The 20,536-nt window shown below is 44.2% G+C and overlaps 1 protein-coding gene across 8 annotated transcripts in view; it reads right to left on the reverse strand.

The window, feature by feature from the left end:
- The window catches only part of CNOT4 (CCR4-NOT transcription complex subunit 4), a 184,407-nt gene that overhangs the window by 102,538 nt on the left and 61,333 nt on the right, over positions 1 to 20,536 (reverse strand). For 5 of the 8 annotated variants that reach the window (XM_068277966.1, XM_068277962.1, XM_068277970.1 and 2 more), the window contains exons 2-3: positions 4,885 to 5,153; positions 2,705 to 2,902 (exon numbers count right to left, since the gene is read on the reverse strand). In XM_068277966.1, coding sequence (XP_068134067.1) covers positions 2,705 to 2,902; positions 4,885 to 5,058 — 372 coding nt within the window. In that variant the 5' untranslated portion in view covers positions 5,059 to 5,153. Of the gene's footprint in view, positions 1 to 2,704; positions 2,903 to 4,884; positions 5,154 to 13,499; positions 13,604 to 20,536 lie in introns of those variants that run through there. The other 3 variants (XM_068277963.1, XM_068277969.1, XM_068277968.1) reach the window with 3 other exon arrangements.

Consider the following 20,536-nt stretch of genomic DNA (forward strand, 5'->3'; position numbering starts at 1 on the left):
TAAAACACTTTCCTAGCAGAAAATGGCTTCTGAGAGCAAGAAAGAGGTAAAAAAATGGGAATTTCTTACAGTGAGGGTCATTATGTAGTCACTTCCTGACCGAGTCAGCCACTTACATACTTGATATTTAACTCTTTCAGGCAGAGAAACGAAAAAAAGGACCACAGCATAGTTCTTTAACCACCCTGGCGTTCTATTAAGATCGCCAGGGCGGCTGCCGGAGGGTTTTTTTTTTAAATAAAAAAAATGATTCCATGCAGCCAACTAAAAGTTGGCTGCATGAAAGCCCACTAGAGGGCACTCCGGACGCGTTTGTTCCGGCTACGCTGGGCTCGGGCGGCTGGGGGGACCCTCTTTCGCCGCTGCATGCGGCGGATCGCCGCGCTGCGGCGGTGATCAGGTAGCACATGCGGCTGGCAAAGTGCCGGCTGCGTGTGCTCCTTTTTATTTGGTGAAAATCGGCCCAGGAGGGCCTGAGCGGCAGCCTCCGGCAGTGATGGACGAGTTGAGCTCGTCCATACCGCCCGGCTGGTTAAGTGGCTGACTCAGTCAGAAAGTGACTAAATTATGACCCTCACTGTAAGAAATTCCCATTTTTTACCCCTTTCTTGCTCTCAGAAGCCATTTTCTGCTAGGAAAGGGTTTTATAGTTGGAATTTCTTATCAGTGAGGGTCACACTGTAGTCACTTCCTGTCTGAGTCAGCCACTTACATATGCTTGCTTGGCTTAACAAGGGCGGAAAGGGATAATTTGCATATTTAGTAGGTGTGCATTGTGGGTAACCACAAATGTTCATTTATAACTGAATTATTGCAAATTTCCTTCTGTTTTAAGAAGGCAATTACACCAAGCTTTGCTTTTTTAGTAGGAGGGCTTTTTGGTTCCTTTCATCCCCCTATACATTCCTAGTAGTTTGGGTCACCCTAAGCTGCTTGGTTACTCTGTTGTCTCCACTTACATACCTGATATTGAACTCTTTCAGGCAGAGAAAGAAATAAAGGACCACAGCATAGATATTTGTGTGTTAGGCACTGTACATACACATGTCTATCTCATCATGTCACATGTCAGTTCAGGTAGCCTTTAAGGCTGTAATTGGACAACCCTTCTGTTCCCCAATCTAAGCCCACACAGCCTTTCAAACCAATGGAGGATCAGTCAGAAGTGAGCTTTCTGCGTTTTCTGCCGGTGGCTTGAGACTGAAAGTTAGTAAAGTACTGAATAACCGGGACTCTACCATCTTACTTTATAAATTCAATTTGCCAGTGTTTTCCCGCTGTGGAATCCTTCCTCACCTAGATTGACAGTCTGAAATTTATCACGGGTGGCAACATTTTTTTTAGTGCTGTCAGATGCAGCTCTGCGGAATGTTTGTATAATAAATGAAAAATACCTAGTCTCCCAGAATGCCCTGTGATGATAACTCTGCATAGCTTAAAAGTCTAGGCTAAGTATCACTGGGCGGGCAGGACTACATACCAATATACAGCAAAATATAGATATAGGAGTGTTTCTGATGCAGAAATCAGGAAAATTACCATAAGGCTGGTTTCACAGTGGGACGGTAAAGTCCCACGTTACAGCAGCCAGTAACGCAGCCTAACTCACAGCATTGTAAAATCAATTGTGCTGTTCACAGTGCCCACGTTGTGTTACATAGTAACGCAGCACGTTAAAAACAAAGTGCTGCATGCTGTACATTATACTGGGCTAAGCCACGTTAGACTGTTTGCACATGCTCAGTAATGTTGGAGGAGGAGGTCTCCCCCTCCTCCTCTGCGGCCAGCCACATGGCTAATTAATATTCACTGCACTGGAGAGACTCGTGGTGGGACTGTAGTGTTGTCCGGATCATGAACGAATCATTAATTTGATCCGGATCTTTTTTATGAGTCGAATCATCCGGATCACCACAATGAAAGATTCGATTCACAGTGGATGTCTGGAAGAAAAAGGAACATACAGAATGTACAGTGCAGGGAAAGTCCTGTCCTGCTAGTCATTTCACCCAGTCTGCTTCCCTAGTAAAATGATTCAAATGATTCGGTTCAAAGATCCGGATCTTTTCAATGATCCGATTCAAATGATCCGAATCCTTAAAAAGATCCGGACTTCCTATGACTAACCTGGAGTGGCTGCTTTGAAAGCTGCATAACGCAGCTCAATCTGACGTCCAACTTCAACACCACCATGCATTGCGTTAGGGGCACGTTATGCGACCATAACGTCCCCTAAAACGCAACGTCTTGGTGTGTAAGAAGCCTAAAAGTGAAGATCCTGAGTAATTTCGTACATTATACTATAAGTCCCTATAATGCCTGTTTAACCTCCCTGGTGTTCAATCTCCCCAGGATTTCTGTGCAACAAGTGATCCAAATAATTTTCATAACCTTTTTTCCTGTAACTTTCCAAAATGAGTCAAGCAACGGTTTAGTATACAGTGCAGGAAAGCATTGGCGTGTATGCACGTCAACACTGGTCACAGCATGTTTTGTATGGGCGTGTATATCCATCAATACTGCTAGGAAGGTTAACGTGAACCTGTGTCCAACTATTTATGGAGTGAGCCGGAGGTCAGAGTTACAAATTGTGTCCAGGTCTTACTTCCCAAGTGTGACGCCACAGTGTGCGAACATAACGAAAACTGAAATGTAAAAACTTCAGGTTAGTACAGAGTGTGATGAGCCATAGGCAGAAGCTCACCTCTGGGTCTGCGAGGCGTTGTGAAAGGCCCACTACAAAAACTAGATTTTTCTGCACCACGCGTACACTGGCCAAGTGTTTTCGATTTTCTGATATTTTCTGTTTGCGCTCGTTCTGTTTCTGCTTCTTTTCATTTTTTATCCTCTGCAGCTCTTCTTGGGAAAGAGGTTTGTAGACAGCGGGATCTTCTGGATATGGCTGTGGCAGAGAAGATCAGAGGAAATCAGAAGTTGTATAGTTTTATACATACTTTTAAAGAGACACAGACACTGAAGCGAAAAAAATTATGACATAATGAATTGGTTGTGTAGTACGGATAATTGCTAGAACATTAGAAGCAAAGAAAATATTCTCATTTTTATTTTCAGTTATATAGCTTTTTTTTTTATATCATTGCATCATTCTCTAATATTTGCAGTTTACGCACTACTCAGCATTATAAATGATTTTACAGAGCAGCCTAGTGAACTTTTGAACTGTCCTCTGCAGAGGAAAAAAAAAAAATACAGTGGTTGACACTTTAGATAATAAGCTTCAGAAGACAGAGCTCTCTGCGACTTTGAAAGTCATGGAGCTCAATGGCTCTTTTGCATAGATAACAACTGGAGTTTCTTAACGCTTCCTGTACTGGAACCAAGAACCTAATGTTTTAATTCTTAGCTGTACAACACATACAAATCATATCCATTTTTTTGGGGGGGTTCAGTGTCTCATTCAGTGTGTGGTTTTTGATTAATTGTGGTAGTTTGTACTGCTTTGTATTGTTTCACTTTTTTTTCAGAGTTTACTATTGTTTATGGCTTTATTGAAGCGCCATCTGCAGGTTAGACAAGGCTATGCAGGAGTTTCACTATACAGCTGTGGTAAAAGTTTCCAGCATTGTGACAGCAAAATCACAGCAGAAGTCATATATTTGATCCTCATTCATAAACACACCACTCGCTAATTCTAGTAAAATGAGTGGGTGACACTGTGCTGAGGGAAGGAGGGGGGGGGGGGGGGATACTGGTGACAGCTGAAGAGCTTGTGCACTTCTGATTTTTTTTTTTCAAGTTGACATCTGTTAATATCCAGGCTTTACCAGGACGTGGCAAACTGGGGTAGAATGGATCAATTCATATTGAACAGTAGTCAGAAGCCCACGTAAATAAGTCCTATATTTGGGGTGTCAAATTCTGGTCCACGGGCAAATTTGGCCCAAACAATAATATTTGGATGGTAAGGGTAATTCTGAATGTGTATTGCAGCTAGCCAAGCGCCGCCAATCTGCATATATTGGAGCTAGGGAAGTACAGGACCGGAAGCCACTAGACAACCAGGGATGCTACATTGGGGAGGAAAAGACAAAAAACACTACACCACTAGGGAAGCCACACAGTGGAGGGAGGGGACTAGACACCAGGGAACTGTATGGAGGGGGGGCACTTCATTTCAGGAAAATGTATAGGGGAGGGAGAGAGCAACTAAACACCAGAGCACTATCTGGTGGCTTGATGGTGTAAGGGTTAAGGGCTCTGCCTCTGACGCAGGAGACCAGGGTTCGAATCTCGGCTCTGCCTGTTCAGTAAGCCAGCACCTATTCAGTAGGAGACCTTTGGCAAGTCTCCCTAACACTGCTACTGCCTATAGATCGCGCCCTAGTGGCTGCTGCTCTGGCGCTTTGAGTCCTCAGGGAGAAAAGCGCGATATAAATGTTATTTGTCTTGTCTATCTAGAGAGGGGGGGGGGGGGGGTGTCACTACACTCCAGGATACTGTATGGGGGGAGCTAATAGGGAACTGTATAGGAAGGAAGGGCAGGCACTAGACACCAGGGTATTTTAAAGTGGAGGGAGGGTGGCCACTAGACACCAGGGAACTGTATAGGGGAGTGAGGGGGGCTACTGGACCCCAGGGAAATGTACAGAGGAGGGAGAGGGGCTACTGGACCCGAGGGAACTGTATAGGGGAGGGAGGGGGGCCACTAGACATCAAGGTCCCAGTTTTCAATTTTGGCCCACTGTAAACTTGAGTTTGACAACCCTGTCCTAAACAAACTGTTATTGTGCTGTGCTAAAAATTTGGCATCTGCACAAAGTTGTATGTGTTTTATTGTGCCTGAAAGTGCTGAAGGTGGGATTTCACTTTCTCACGGGAAACAAGATATCACACTAAATGGAGGAAGAGTCGCCCAGGCCTGACCTTTCTGCATGCGGGACAGAGCCCGTTTTCATCTGTGCGTATACGATGCCAACAGAAGCGGCATATTTGATATCCGCATGTGCAAGGGAAAAAGTTGATGTCGTCGATTTCCAAAGGCTCCATGCAAAGGGGGCACTCCATGGGGTCTTCCTTCACATCGGGGCTGCGCGACATCTTGCTGGGATCCCAGAAATGAAGAAAAAAACAAAAATCTGATTTTCCAGGCTGAGAATAACTTAATGAAATTAAAATACGTTTGATGAAGCGATCTATAAAAAAAAGGGAAAAAAACAAGTTATATTAAAAAATTACAATAGAAAATACTAAAAGGATATGCACTTACGTAATTTATTTTTTAAAGTAAATCTGAAGCAAGAAGTGTATGGAGGCTGCCATATCAGTTTTCTTTTAAACAATACCAGTTGCCTGGCAGCCCCACAGATCTATTTGGCTGCAGTAGTGCCTGAATAACACCAGAAGCAAGCATGCAGCTAATCTTGTCAGATCTGACAATGTCAGAAACACCTGATCTGCTGCATGCTTGTTCAGGGTCTATGGCTAAAAGTATTAGGGCCTGTTTCCACTACACGCAGATTGGATGCAGAAAAACTGACTCCAATGAATGCCTATGGGAAAATCTGCATCAGAAAAATCGCGTTTAGTGGAAACAGGCCCATAGGCATTCATTGGAGTCAGGTTTTCTGCATCCAATCTGCGTGTAGTGGAAACAGGCCCGTAGAGGCAGAGGATCAGCAGTGCTGCCAGGCAACTGGTATTACTTAAAAGGAAAGTAATATGGAAGCCTCCATATAACCCTCACTGCAGGTTCCTTTTAAAGTGATCCAGAGACGAAGCACCCTCATGTATTTTATCATATAGATCGGTGGGAACATTAGAGAAAACACCTACCCTGCTCTCTGGTTCATTCTTTACTGTTAATCTTGCTTCTTATCAGCCCTGATAAAATCTCAGACTGAGCATTCAGTCTGGCTTTGCTCAGGAATCATTATAGCCGGGTGTCTTCTCTGGTGTCTTTTCCAGCCCAAGCCTGCCCCCCTTCTGGCTCTACTCAGGAATCATTATAGCCAAGTTATAGCAAACCCAGACTGAATGCTCCGTTGGGGATTTTATCAGGGCTGCTAACAAGCAGGCTGAACAGTGAAGAATGCAACAGAGAGCAGGGTAGGTGTTTTCTCTAATGTCCCCACTGATATATATGGTAAAATGCATGCAGGTGCTTAGTCTCTGGTTTACTTTAAATCTACCCAGCATCTGTTTTCTTAAACCAAAGCGCAGAATTGGTCAGCAGTGTTGCTGTGAGACTAGTCTTCTTGGCAGTGTTCAAACATACCCCATAATAAGTCTTAGACACACCCCCAGCAGGAATATGCAGTTAAAGCAAACCTAAAGGGATAATAAATTGATGAAATGAACTATTAGGTTTACAGTCCTAATCTTACAAAGGACTTTCCTGGAAACCCAGTCTTGTTTTGTACCTAAATATAGAACTGTGGCTTTAAGAGATCTCACTGTCTCAGGTGAATAACTTCTGCTCTAAAAGATGCAGAACAGCATAATAGCATTTAAGGAAAAACATTTCTTTGTTTTAGCGGATACGGTGCAGATTTATTGCAGGATTGGATCTATTTCCTGCTTTCACGGAAGTAGACAATTTTAACATCCTGTGCTTTCAAAATTAGCCTATCTGCCATGGCAGTCAATCGACACAGCTGAGGGATCAAATTACATTTTGTGGTTAGTCACGGATGAGGGGGAATTAGACAGGCTAAACTCTCTAAATACACACAGAGTGCATGTCTCTGTTTTCCTTCTGTCCTGTGCAAGAGTTCAGGTCCACTTAATTGCAATAGCTAATAGAACTAGTGGAGATACATTTATTTCAATATCCCAAAACTGCCTGTTCAGTAACCCAGCACCTATACAGTAGGAGACCTTGGGCAAGACTCCCTAATGCTGCTACTGTCTATAGAGCACGTCCTAGTGGCTGTAGCTCTGGTGTTTGGAGTCCGCAAGGAGAAAAGCGCAATATAAATGTTCAGTGTCTGTTCTGTCTGTACTTTTAACTTCAGTTCATGGTCAGTTGTTTTTAACCAGAAAAACTACTTCCAAAACATGAAGTTCCCTCAGTCACTCGCCAGTCTAATGGCCAGACATGCAGACAGGTAGCTGTATGCAGAGGAGAGCAGATCCACATACTGTGTGAGTCACTTGTGAGAACCTTGCTGCCTAGAACATGGCTCAGTGTTGGACAATGTATCGGGATGACCTCAGCTGGAACATCACAAAGCAAAAGAAGTGTTTTCAGCTAATAGCTCTGACTGAGGACCTTGAGCTGAATGACACCAGCCGACAATTGGAGAAGATGTGTCATAAAAGACTTCAGTCACAGGAAAACAACCAGTCAAAACTGCCTGGAGAGATCTGAAATCTGCACAGCCCACTTCACAGCAGAGGAGCTCCAGTGAAAATAATGTAATAAACAAAAAGTGCTTCATTTTTACAATAATTATGTATAAATGATTTAGTCAGTGTTTGCCCATTGTAAAATCTTTTAAATCCCTGATTTACATTCTGACATTACATGATGACATTTTTACAGTTGGCAGGTGATGTAGCTGCTGCATGTTTTTTTGGCAGTTGGAAACAGCTGTAAACAGCTATTTCCCACAATGCAACAAGGTTCCCAGACATGAAACTGCCAGGAGTACGTACTCAAGAGTTTCTTGTGGGAGGGGTTTCACCCCAATATCAGCCATACAGCGCTCCCCCGATGGTCTGTTTGTGAAAAGGAATAGATTTCTCATGTAAAAGAGGGTATCAGCTACTGATTGGGATAAAGTTCAATTCTTGATCGGAGTTTCTCTTTAAGCCTCATACACAACCAGATCTATAGGGTGAAAATGCAGGGTTGTTGCTAGTCTTCAGGCTAGCGTCCTGTTCTGTTGCCATGTGGGTGTCAAAGGGCTAATAAAGCGGTGCAGGTTTGACCGCGCGCGGGTGTGTGTGTGTAGCGAGAACCATGCTCTTGGCCGTTGCAGGGGGATCAGTAATAGAGCGGCCGAATGGGTCAGTGGCTGCTGTACAAACACTGGATTCTCATCAGAGGCAGGTACAGCATGAAGCCTTTCTACTGCGGCAACACAGGCTACTAAATCAAAAGGAGCTGCACTGAGCACTGGCAAATGCCTATAGAAAGAGGAGATGCCAAATACAGACTTCTCTTCCTAACCACCTGAAAGCTGCCTGAACCTTGATATTGCTGCAGAGGCGGGAAGTTGATAGGGGTACGACTGCCATTGGAGGGGCATAGCAGAGGTGTGCCTGGGACTGGAGGGGGTGTAGCTGAATCATTAAACCAGGAAGTCCAACTGTAGTGAGAGGTATGTGGAGGCTGCCATATTTATTTGCTTTTAAGCAATACCAGTTGCCTGGCTGTCCTGTTGATCCTCTGCCTCTACTACTTTTAGCCACAGACCCTGAACAAGCATGCAGCAGATCAGGTGTCTCTGACATTGTCAGATCTGACAAGATTAGCTGCATGCTTGTTTCTGGTGTTAGACACTACTGCAGCTAAATAGATCAGCAGGGCTGCCAGGCAGCTGACATTGTTTAAAAAGAAATTATGGCAGCCTCCACATACCTCTTGCTACAGTTGTCCTTTAACAGTGGAAATGAAGTCAGCAGAGCCTCAGTGATGGTGAATGCTAGGGATGGCCAATGACATGAAATTCATTCAGAGCTGATGCAGGATTGTGCAAATTTTGTATGCAAATTTATGCAACTAGAAAACTGACTAATCAAAAGTCGCCAAGGTGGAGGTGAGGGCACAATTTACGAGGTTTAAGTCTGAGCCTCAGTTCATAAACAGTTGGATAACGGTTCAGAGTGTCTCAAAGGATTAAAGTTGACTTCTTGTCTTGATCTGGTCAATGCAGCACTGCTGGTGTCTCTCTAATCCTAACCGGCAACTGTAAATTTTTGCAACTCCTCAAGTTCACCCAAACAAGCTAGAAGTTAAGGCAAGCCCCATATTCAGGATTGTCACTTGTCCTAACAATCATTTGTAATTTTTTTGACCAACAGTCATGCATGCTTCAGTCAAATCCACATTTAAAGTGTACTAGAGATGACGCATACTTGCCTGGGGCTTCCTACAGCCCCATGCGCACAGATCGCTCCTAAGCCGCCGTCCTCTGCTGCCTGAAGCTCCGGTATTAGGTCCCGTTAGTTCGGCCAGTCTGCACAAGAGGAAGTGCGCTCTTTACAGACTGGTCACGACTGGAGGAAGTTACGGGACCCGGTAGCGGAGCTGCAGGCAGTGGACGACGGCGGTTTGGAAGTAATCCAAACGCATGGGTCTGGAGGAAGCCCCAGGTATGTATAAACCGGTAAGTATGTGTCTGATTTCATTTAAGGTCCATACACAAGAGCGTTTCTGTCATCCGCATCTGAATGGGACTTGATCCCTCGGGTGTCAGTTCGGGGCCAAGAGCTCTACAGAAGCAATGCTAGCATAGAGGCTAGCGATGCATTCTACTATGGACGGGCTTTACTTTCCTGTGGTCAGAGACGAGAAAAAGCAGAACGCTCACAGCAGAAACGAAGATGAAAACAATCAGGCAAACATTCGGCCGTAGGTCATATCCTGACAACATGCCAGCTGCGAAAGTCGAGGGCTGTCTGCACAGACAGACTGATGGATCAAACAATCAAAAATGGTAAAACAATCAAAAATGGTAAACAAGTGTCTATTCCAACAGAAACAAAAAAATGACAAAATGCTGCAAGTATTATGGGCTGGGGCCCACTAGTAATCACAAAGTGCTTTTGGTAGCAATTTTGCATTTACACTTTTTTGTAAGGATTCCGGATGCTTTTAAAGTGACATTTAATTTCATGCTATTGATTGTACAGTGATTGCCATTTGTGTTTTAGTAAGATCTCTGCAAAATCTCTTTTGGTCGAGCAGTTGAAAAGTGATTTTGCAGCAAACCAATACTTTGCATTGAGAGCAATCGCATCAAATGTAGTAAGACTTTCGATTGAGGAAATTGCTCCTGTGGGATCCCCTCCATAAAACATCATTAGCCAATTGCTAGCGATTCCAAAGTGCGGTTGAAACAGTCCCTGTGGGTCCCAGGTCTTAGACAAGGAGCCAACTTGCGATTATGGAAAGCAATCGTGGCTTTCCATGGATGTTTTTTTTTCTATACAATGGGCTTCAACGCGAACGTCATCAACATCTGACGGCAAATGAACGTTATACTGGGGGAAATACTGTGTGAGATATTATGCAGTCTGCTCAGTGGTTTTTTTTTCAGATCCGAGATCGCATTTTAAGTATCCGCATTGACGAAAGGTGGGAATTCACGGTTCGTTTTTTCCGCTCGATTCACCACTTAATCGATCTTGCTGCTCGATTCTCTTATCTTCCACTCATTTTTCTTATCTTTTTCCATTCATTTCCAACAGGAATCGAGCGGCAAAACGATCGAACGGGAGATCGGACATGTTGGAAATTATCTAATCACCTCAAAAACGAACCGTGTATTCCCAGCATTAGGCAGTCATGCAATCTTGGATGCAAACAAAAGGGGGGCGATTCTAACAAGCAAAAGTCATGTGATCAGCTGAGCAGCTACTGCAAACCTTGAGGAAGGGGGCGGTGCCTGTCTCAGAGGGAAAGGCTGACTGGTTTCGTACTTTTCGGCTACTCTGCCATGGCAGCTGTCAGGGTAACAAAATGCAGGTATTCCCAATGCTTCCATTTTGGGAGCACAATGCCAGTTAACTCTGCTGCTTTCCCATATAATTTCAATTTTCTACTGCAAGATAAATACAAACCAGCAGACTTTCATTTTCACATGCTCAGCTAGGGGAATGTATTTTTAGCCCTGTGAATGAGAAAGCTGAGGCATTCTTCTACATAAGCATCTTCCATTACGACCCTGAGTCAGCTGAAGAGGCTGAGAGCGGAGATCTCCACCACCCACTACAACTAACAGTGCTGGGACTGTGCTCCACTCAGACACTCTGCAATGTAACATCAAAATACAGCTTGTTCCAGGACAAAAAAAAAAAATACACACATCAGGGCCCCCCAAAAAATTAGAGACAAATGAAAGTAAGCCAGTCCAACAGTGACGTAGTGTGACGTAACAACACAGAGTTGCTTAGATAAGGAACGCTCAGCTTAGGATGATGAGTTATCACAGAAGTCAATGTCAATAGGAGTAAGACAAAAGATTTAAGTGACTTTGAACAAGGGATGATTGTCGGAGCAAGAAGAGCTGGTGCTAGCATCTCTGAAACAATGACTCTTAAGGATTTTCTCGCGCAACAGTATCTCAGGTGTTAGAGAGTGGCAGATGAGAAAAGAAAAAGAAAAACTTCACCAGCCTTTTTTTGGCCAGGATAGTCCTTATCCCTTGAATGAGAGAGGTGAAAGGCAAGTAGCACGCATATTCCGTAGCAACAGAAGGGCAAAAACACAAGTTACAGCTATATTCAATGCAAGTTTATAACAAAGCATATCCCAACGCACAACAAGACAGGCTTTGCAAAAAGGATGGGCTTTAGCAGCAGGAGACCATCAAGAGTGCCTTTGGCATCACAGGAAAACAGGAAAAAAAGACGCCGGTTGTGGGCCCTTGCCACTGTGCTCGATCAGTTTTAAATTGTTTTGAGGAACATTATTCAGAGTTTAACCTGCTTCCATGGCCAGCTCAGTCCCAACCTCAATCCTATTGAGCATTTGTGGGACAAAGTCGAAAGATCACTTCAAAACTTGGAAACGCCACCATCCCACTAAAAACTTAAAGCTGCCATTATGTCAGCATGGGACACTATTCCTCAGCAACAGTATCAGCATCTTGTTGAGTCCTTGCTAAGAATAATATGGGCCCATTTCCACTAGCCACCGCATGTGCCTGCGAGAATGCAGACGATTCACAGAAGCCGTGCCATACACAGCTATGGGATTTGTTGCCTCCCGCATGAAAAAATGCTGCAATGTTGTCCGAATTACTAAGGCAGCATTATCCCCTATGGCAGAGTTTCCCTGCGCGATTTGCTTGTGGGGAAACTTTGAGGATTCGGCCACTTTTCCGCAGCAGTGGAGATGGGCCCTATTGGCTGTGGTCAGAGTTAAAGGTAAACCAACTCGTTATTTGAGTGGCCAAAAAATTAGAGGCACCCTCTGTGTATAAAGGAGAAAAAAATAAGTTTTTGATGACAGAACATGATAAATATAGCACAGTCCTGCTCTTGTGATAAAGTGAATTGCTGATACAATTTTATTGCCCTTTTATGTTTAAATAGGACAGGAAGGATTTAAAATCTTTTCTTACTTTAGGAAAAACAAAAAAAAAATAGTATGCAAATGATCACTATATAACTCATTCAGTAACCGAATACTATTAAACCATCTTTCAAATTCAACTTTTTTTGCAAAATCCAGCTCCTAAATTCTATATGAATGTCTCCCTAAAGGAAACCATGGCGACGCTCTTGGTGTAAAAGATGCCCAGACTTCAGTCTCTCCAAATGCACACCTGAAGTGAGAGAGATACGTATTTCCTTTTAAACAATGCAAACGACCTGACTGACTTAACTGCGCCAGATGACAGTTAACTGTCTGAAGTGACAACAGACTAGGATAAAAACACTGCAAATTCTCCCTGTTCTGTACACAGCGCTGACGTAATCATCAAGATGGCGGGGCTTCTGCGCAAGCAAAAAACATACCGCATAAATCAGCTATGACAAAGTAGTAACAGTGCAATGTACTAAGCAGATCTGTTATTTTGTGATACAGGTACTTCAGGGATTTTTTAAGGATTTCCATTTTTTTCAAAAAGGTTATCATGTTCAGGCTTAAATGACACCCGAAGCGAAAATAAACTAAATGAAATAAACAATTGTATCCGTCGTCCCTCTTCTAAAAATTACTTTTATATTAGAAGAGATTTTATTGTAGCATGAAAAGGTGAAACAATGAACATAAAGAGAATATGAACAGCACGATTTTCAAGATTCAAACAAAAATGGCAGGGGGAGCATAAACAAACATGAGCAAGATATTGGGTTGATGCGCCTGGAAAATGGGGGACTGAAACCACCCTACTGAGATTCCAGGGATCACCTTAAAATGGCAAAATTATAAAGCTCACCAACACTGCGTCAAATTAAAAAGAAATGAAGAGGAAATCAAACAAAACAAATCAAACCATAACATATCACATAACACTGTAATATATAACGATATCATGAAGGTATATCAAGCTGTCTATAAAGTCTCCAGTTGTCCCAGATAAGTTCAGATTTGGCAAGATTCTCAAAGCTGTAATAATATATCTTATCCATAAGCATAAAGGTGGCCATACACTGGCCCGATTTGCGGCAGTTTCGACAGCAGATTCGATCACTGGGATCGAATCTGCTGCCAATCGTTCGCGCAACACGCACCCGCCGATCCGATTTCCTCCCGAAATCGGATCGGTCCGTCGATCGCGCCGTGCGGGAAATTACCCTCGATCGCCCGCGGGTAGGGAGCGCGTCGCTAGCGGCGGCCGATCCGATCAGGTATACATTACCTGAGGCTGGCTCCCGGGCATCCCGTCCGTCACTGCTCCCGTCATGGCGCCTCCGGCATCCTCGTATAACTTCCGCTGTCATGCCAGTGACAGCGGAAGTACAACTAGAGGGCGCTCTATTTGAACTTCCGCTGTCACTGGTGTGATAGCGTAAGTTCTATGCGGATGCCGGAGCCGGAGGTGCCACATGACGGGGACATCACGCCCGGGAGCCAGCCTCAGGTAATGTATACCGGCGGGGGGAGCGGCGGCAGCACCACCACAACAGATTGTGATCGGTTTCAGGCTGAAATCGATTCACAATCTGTTTGCAGGAAAGGCAGCCATACGATCCCTCTCTGATCAGATTCGATCAGATAGGGATCTGTCAGCTGGTCGATCTGATGGCACATCGACCAGTGTATGGCTGCCTTAACTGTATCTAACCTCTGAGTGACTAAAGAAAAGTTAAGAGTAAGGGATTTCCATTGGAAGGCAATACTCCATTGGGCAGGGAGGAGCATATATCTATATAGAACACGAAAATTACCAGGTACTTCTTCTGAGGTATATAGAAGGGCCTGAGAAGCTGACAAAGGTTGGGAACACAAAAACCTGGCGGGCCATAGTTTTCCAGTTGTCCCAGAATTTAATAGCTTCAGGACATTCCCAGAAAATATGTACAAGTGTACCTTCTATTCCACAACCACGGTAGCAATGAGAGGGTACAGAAGGATTAAATCTACGTAATTTTGGGGTATAGTACCATCGAAAAGAAGAGCTTAAAGAGACACTTAAGCCAGAAAAAAAATGAGTTTTACTCACCTGGGGCTTCTACCAGCCCCCTGCAGCAGTCCTGTGCCCTCGCAACCACTCACTAATTCTCTGGCCCCCCCCAGCTAGTTTCGTTTTTGCCGACAGGCCCGGCCACGCATAGGTTTTTCCGCATTCCCGACTGTAATTAGCGATATTGCGGGCCGTAACGCGTACAATAATACGCGTTGCGGCCCGCAATAGTGCTAATTACAGTCGGGAATGCGGAAAAAACTAGCTGGCAGCGGGGGACCAGAGGATTAGTGAGTGGCTATGAGGGCACAGGACTGCTGCACGGGGCTGGTAGAAGCCCCAGGTGAGTAAAACTCTTTTTCTGGCTTAAAGCCTCATCTACACGAGCAGATGAGGCTCCGATCCAGCGGCTCGATTAGCCGCCGGATTGCCTCTTCTCTGTCCCCGCGCGTACCCGCCGCGTCCCTGCTCGCCCGCGCCGGATTCGATACCCGCTCGTCCCCGCGCTGCTTATCTTTCGCTCGATTCCCTGTCATTGTCCCCTCGCGGGGAACGAGCAGGGAATCGGCGGTACCAAGACCCGACCTGTCGGATCTTATCAATTGAGCCGCTAATGATATATAATAATTGATAAGTAATAATAATTGATAAGTAAACATCGGCGCCTCATCTAATCGTGTAGATGAGGCTTAAGGTTCACTTTAAAGGGAAGGTTCACGGTCCATTAAAAAAAATAAATGCTAATCCATTTACCTGGGGCTTCCTCCAGCCCGTGGCAGGCAGGACGTGCCCTCGGCGCCGCTCCGCAGGCTCCCGGTCTCCTTCGGTGGCGCACCCGAACTGGGCAGGCCGGCTGCCAGGTCAGGCTCTTGTGTGCTCCAAAATGCGCCTCACGCGGGCGCGCTGTCGTCATCGGACGTCCTCCGGGCTGTACTGCGCTGCGCCTGCGCAGTACAGTCCGGAAGACGTCCGATGACGGCAGCGCGCCCGCGTGAGGCGTACTTTGCAGCGCAGAAGAGCCCGACCTGGCAGCCGGCCTGGCGCACCATCGGAGGAGACCGGTAGCCTCCGGAGCGGCGCCGAGGGCACGTCCTGCCTGCCACGGGCTGGAGGAAGCCCCAGGTAAGTGGATTTGCATTTTTATTTTTTTCAACAGGACCTCGGATATTTTCTTTAATAGCTGTATATTTAATAATGTTGGACTTGACTACCTTAGAAATCGAGGCCCAAGAAACTGACCAATCTGATAGAAGTATTTGGATTCCCAATTCCCTTTCCCATGCTTTCATATATAACATTTTCTCATCAGGGTCACGTCTTATCAATAAAGCATAGAGAAATGAGATGAGCCCTTTGCATCTAGAAAAATCCAAAATATAAAAGGTTCAAATGTTGTTAATTCATTATTGGGAGGAGAAGGGAATTGAGAGCAAAAAAAAATGTCTAATTTCGCAATATCGAAGTGTTTCGCTGGAAGGGGCATCTCGACCAAATTTTAACACAGAGAAAGAAATAAAGTTGCCACCCAACCAAAATCTGTTAGCTGAAATTAACCCCTGCTCCTTTCTCCGAGCAAATGCCTGAGGATTGTTAAACGCAGGGGGGAAACGAGGGTTCCCCCAAAAAGACAACCTCGAGGAGGGGGGGGGGGGGGAATATTAAATCAAATTGTGGGGCTGAAGATACCCAGAGCTTAGCCAAAGATGATGCTATCTTGTTTTTATGGTGAAGGGAAGGTATATCACGACCAGTTGCCACTGTGATTAAGGAGGGTAGATGAAACGGAAGGATAGATGTAGCTTCAAAGTGATCTAAAAATTACTTTAAGACATTCCACAGTATTTTATGTTTAAATCTACTTTTTAAGTTTTAACTGTTTTGTAGTTTTTGCTCAATGACACATTCATTGAAGTACGCCAAAGCTAAAATCCATGAACTATTGATTCTTTTTATCTCTCTACTGCTCTCAGAAGAAATTTTCTGCTAGGAAAGGGTTTTATAGTTGGAATTTCTTATCAGTGAGGGTCACACTGTAGGCACTTCCTGTCTGAGTCAGGACCGATTCAGCCAATTACATACCTGATATTTAACTCTTTCAGGCAGAGAAAGAAAAAAAGGAAAACAGCATAGTTATTGGTGTGCTTGGCACTGTACATACCCATGTCTATCTCATCATGTCACTTCGGGTATTCTTTAACTTAGAGCAGAGAGGAAGTTCTGAGCTTAGTTCCACTTAAAGTGAACCAGAGGTGAAAATAATATGATGAGAAAATTATTTTTATCCTCCTACTCCTAAAAATTTTTTTTTTTTTTTTTTTTTTTTTTTAGACATCCCAGGATTTTATTTTATATTTAAACATTTAGAAAGTAGATTGAATGTTTTTTTTTTTGTCTCTGCTCAGTCGCAGTCTATTAAGTGTCCCTAAATAAAAATACATGAACTATATTGATCCTTTTCTCTCTCCATCTGCTCTCAGAATTATGTAGAAAAATGTATTCTGCCAGGAAAGCTTTTATGGCTGTAATTTGCTTATCAGTGATGTTTACAATAGTCCTGACAAGGTACTGACAAGACAGAAGCTGCAACTTCTTAAAAAATGTACTCTTTCAGGCAGCAAAATAAAACAACACCCTGGTTATTAATATGGACTTGAACCCATTCGCCAACGTCTAGGGCATCAGAGAATTAACTCACAAATTGGCAGCAATGGAAAGTTACAGTTGCCACAAGCAGGGCTGTGGAGTCGGAGTCGAGGAGTGTATGAAATCACCAACTCCTACTTCGGGTACCCAAAATTGCTCAAACTGAGGAGTCGTCGTCAAATGATTTTGAACAAAATCCACAGCCCTGGCAAGTATTAGACTAAGGAATCTGAGTCATTTTGGGTACCTGAGTCGGAGGTTTCATAAACTGAGGAGTCGGAAGATTTTTGTACGGACCCCACAGCCCTGGCCTCAAGCAGCAGTAGATACAAAACGCTGTAGTGGCTTTGAAAGGAATCCTGAGAAAATCTGACTGAAATGAAACACTGGGCAAACAATATATTGTAACCGTATGTTTGTAAAGTTGAATGAATGACTGCATTTTTGTGTGTATATGTTTTTACTTGTACTTTCCTGTACAAGTTCCTAAAAAGGACAAAAAAAAAAGGTTCATAGTTCCAGTGCTGTGATGCCAGGAGTAAGGGAAACAGTAAATGTGCTGCGTCAGCATGTCCTCTGCCACCCAGATGTGTCATTCAATGAAAAGGCAGCGATCTGCTGCGGTACGCCACACACTGCTGCATGTATCTGTAACATATAGCAGATGCATTCCTCTCCACTGAAAGAGGCATGTGATCTGCACAAGGGGTATGCTGATGCAACACTATACACACTGCCCAGCTGTAGCTGAGCAGCATGCACTACTCAATGCAGAGGAGGAAGGGTTGGAGAAGGGGGTAAGTAGAAAACTAAAGAGCTCAGTCTTCACTTCGTGATAAAGCATCCCAGATCACTAGACTAGATTCTCAGCCAAAGTCTATCTAGCATGCATATGAGGCTTTGGTCATAGTAAATCCTTGTACACTTGCTAGATGGTATCCAGTCCGGATGGCTGGGTTGAGGCCGCCTCTGCCAAGTTCAAGAGCATATGGGAAATCATCCCTTCCCCACCATTCAGGGAAATTGGGTAGGAGCCGTATACGCTCTAACTTGGACTACCGGGTCATCTTGTCCAAGCGCTGGACAAAGCCATCATTCTCCTTACTGCACTGCTCTTTGCTGCTCCATCAGCCGCCCTCCTCCTACATAGCAGCAAAACACCTTGCTTGCAGGCTAGTAACGTCTCTACAGAACTCTGTTCCAAATTGTCGTGCAAGAGATAGAGTCCTGATCTGTGCGGGTAACAGTAAGTGTGTGTGTGTGTGTGTGTGTGTGTGTGTGTGTGTGTGTGTGTGTGTGTGTGTGTGTGTGTGTGTGTGTGTGTGTGTGTGTGTGTGTGTGTGTGTGTGTGTGTGTGTGTGTGTGTGTGTGTGTGTGTGTGTGTGTGTGTGTGTGTGTGTGTGTGTGTGTGTGTGTGTGTGTGTGTGTGTGTGTGTGTGTGTGTGTGTGTGTACGCACCTATGCTGTACACCTATTTGATATATGATAGCAGAATAACAAACTGACATTAGCTCAAATTCAGTGCTTGAGATTATAGGAAGTACGGTCTTCTGTCAAAGGCCTTCTGCTAGGATAGTGCAGTGGGGCTAAAATGAGGAGCAGTTGGTAGGCAGGTACCAGCTATATTTTTTTAAAAGTTGTAAAGTATACCCAATTAGAAAGAATCGGGGAAATTCTGCAAGCCCAGCGTCGCTCTTTAAAGCACGGTCTGCAGTATGGTATATTTAGTAGTGATCTCTCTTTGAGTTTTGCCATAGACCTGAAAATGCGTGTTTGTTCTCTGACAACCAGGGAAAAGTGTAAAACCTTATTAATCTTTACTGATATTTTACTATGACCTAACATAACCCTACTATCACACAGAACCCTCCCCTCTACCGATACCCAACTCTTAACCATCCCTCTACGGATACCTAACCCCCCTCAATCTATGGCTAAAAGTAAACAACCGCCCCCCCCGAACTCCCTGGTGGTACCCAACCCTTCCCCCAGCACCACCCGTAATGACACGATAAGTGGCAATGAAATAGCTCTGACTCCTTAGTCAAATATTTACCAGGGCTGTGGATTTGGTACAAAAATTATCCGACTCTGATTCCTCAGTTTATGAAACCAATGACTCCAACTCAGACTCCAGGCACCCAAAATTGCTCCAACTTCGACTCAGACTCCAAAGCCCTGCCTATGATGGCACCATTTCTTCCAGGGAGCCTCGGGAGTTCAATTTTCCTGTTTCGTCCTTCTGCTTATGCATAGTAGTGACAGGGTCAGGACGTCAACCTCATGTCTCTCTTATTAGCTGTATATTAGCAATGTACTGAAGCAGATGACATGAGTTCGGAAATAAAAAGTAGGATAGAGGCGAGGAGGACAGCCGCATAATCAGAAATTCAAAGCCTTCTGGCAACATATGGCTTTACCGCAAGGAAATGCAGGCCTGTACACTGACAGAGCTGCTTCCTGTTCACTACATACACAAATCCTATAACAAGAGATAAAAACTACCATACATCCTCAGCAGAACAGACCCCAACTCCCAAACACAGATTTAAAACAATTAGTGCCCAAATGGTACCTTGCTGAAGCGTAAAATTCTACAAATTTACAACTGGTATTAAAGATTTGGTTATATGATCTAAACTAAAAGCACCTAGTTTAAAAAGTGTCCATCCACTTTGCCAAACGAAAAAAACATCTGTATATTTCCAGTATTTTAGATTGAATAATAGACACAGAATGGTGTTTCTCAGTGGGTCAGCAGGTTTTTATTGCGAAAGTTGGCTTGCTTTGCTCTCAGCTGATATTGCAGTAATTACTCCAGACTGACTGTCATCTGACAAAGCCACTGATTTTAAATGGAACCCGAGGTGAGAGGGGTATGGTGGCTGCCATATTTATTTCCTTTTAAACAATACCTGTTCCTGGCATCCTACTGATCTTTCATGTATCAGTTGTGTCTGAATAACATCTGAAACGAGTATGCAGCTAATCCAGTCAACATTTCAGTCGGAGCACCTGATATTTCCTTTTAAACAATACCAGTTGCCTGGCAGCCCTGCTGATCCTCTGCCTCCAATACTTTCAGTAAGAGACCCTGAACAAGCATGCAGATCAGATGTTTCTGACAAGATGAGTCGCATACTTGCTTCAGGTGTGTTATTCAGACACTACTGCAGCCAAAGATCGTCAGGACTGCAGGGCAACTGGTATTGTTTTTATCACTTTCTGACTGCCCATAGATGCCAAACTGAACTGCGCACTCCGATGCTCTTCCCTGCAAAACAGATCATTTGAAATGTCTGTTTTGCACCGAAAGGTTCAAAAAAACAGACGTTAACGTCCATTTTGCAGGAAGAGGTTAAAAACCTTTTCTCTCCCCATCTCTCCCTCTAGATTGCAAGCCTTTGGGCAGGGTCCTCCTCCTTATGTCTCCTAACCTCCATTACCGTACACCCATCCTATGGATCTGAGTGAACTCGACTTGCCTAATCTCCATGCTCCCATCCAGTGACTAAGCATTGCCTTGTACTCATACTGTGCTGCATGACCTGGTTTGTATGTATTCTTGTATTGTCATATTGTTGTATGTTGTATGTTACCCCTAAATAGTGTCTGTAACCTTAACTAAT

This window comes from Hyperolius riggenbachi, chromosome 3 (genome assembly GCF_040937935.1).
Source record: "Hyperolius riggenbachi isolate aHypRig1 chromosome 3, aHypRig1.pri, whole genome shotgun sequence".
In the NCBI taxonomy this organism is placed as follows: Eukaryota; Metazoa; Chordata; class Amphibia; order Anura; family Hyperoliidae; genus Hyperolius; species Hyperolius riggenbachi.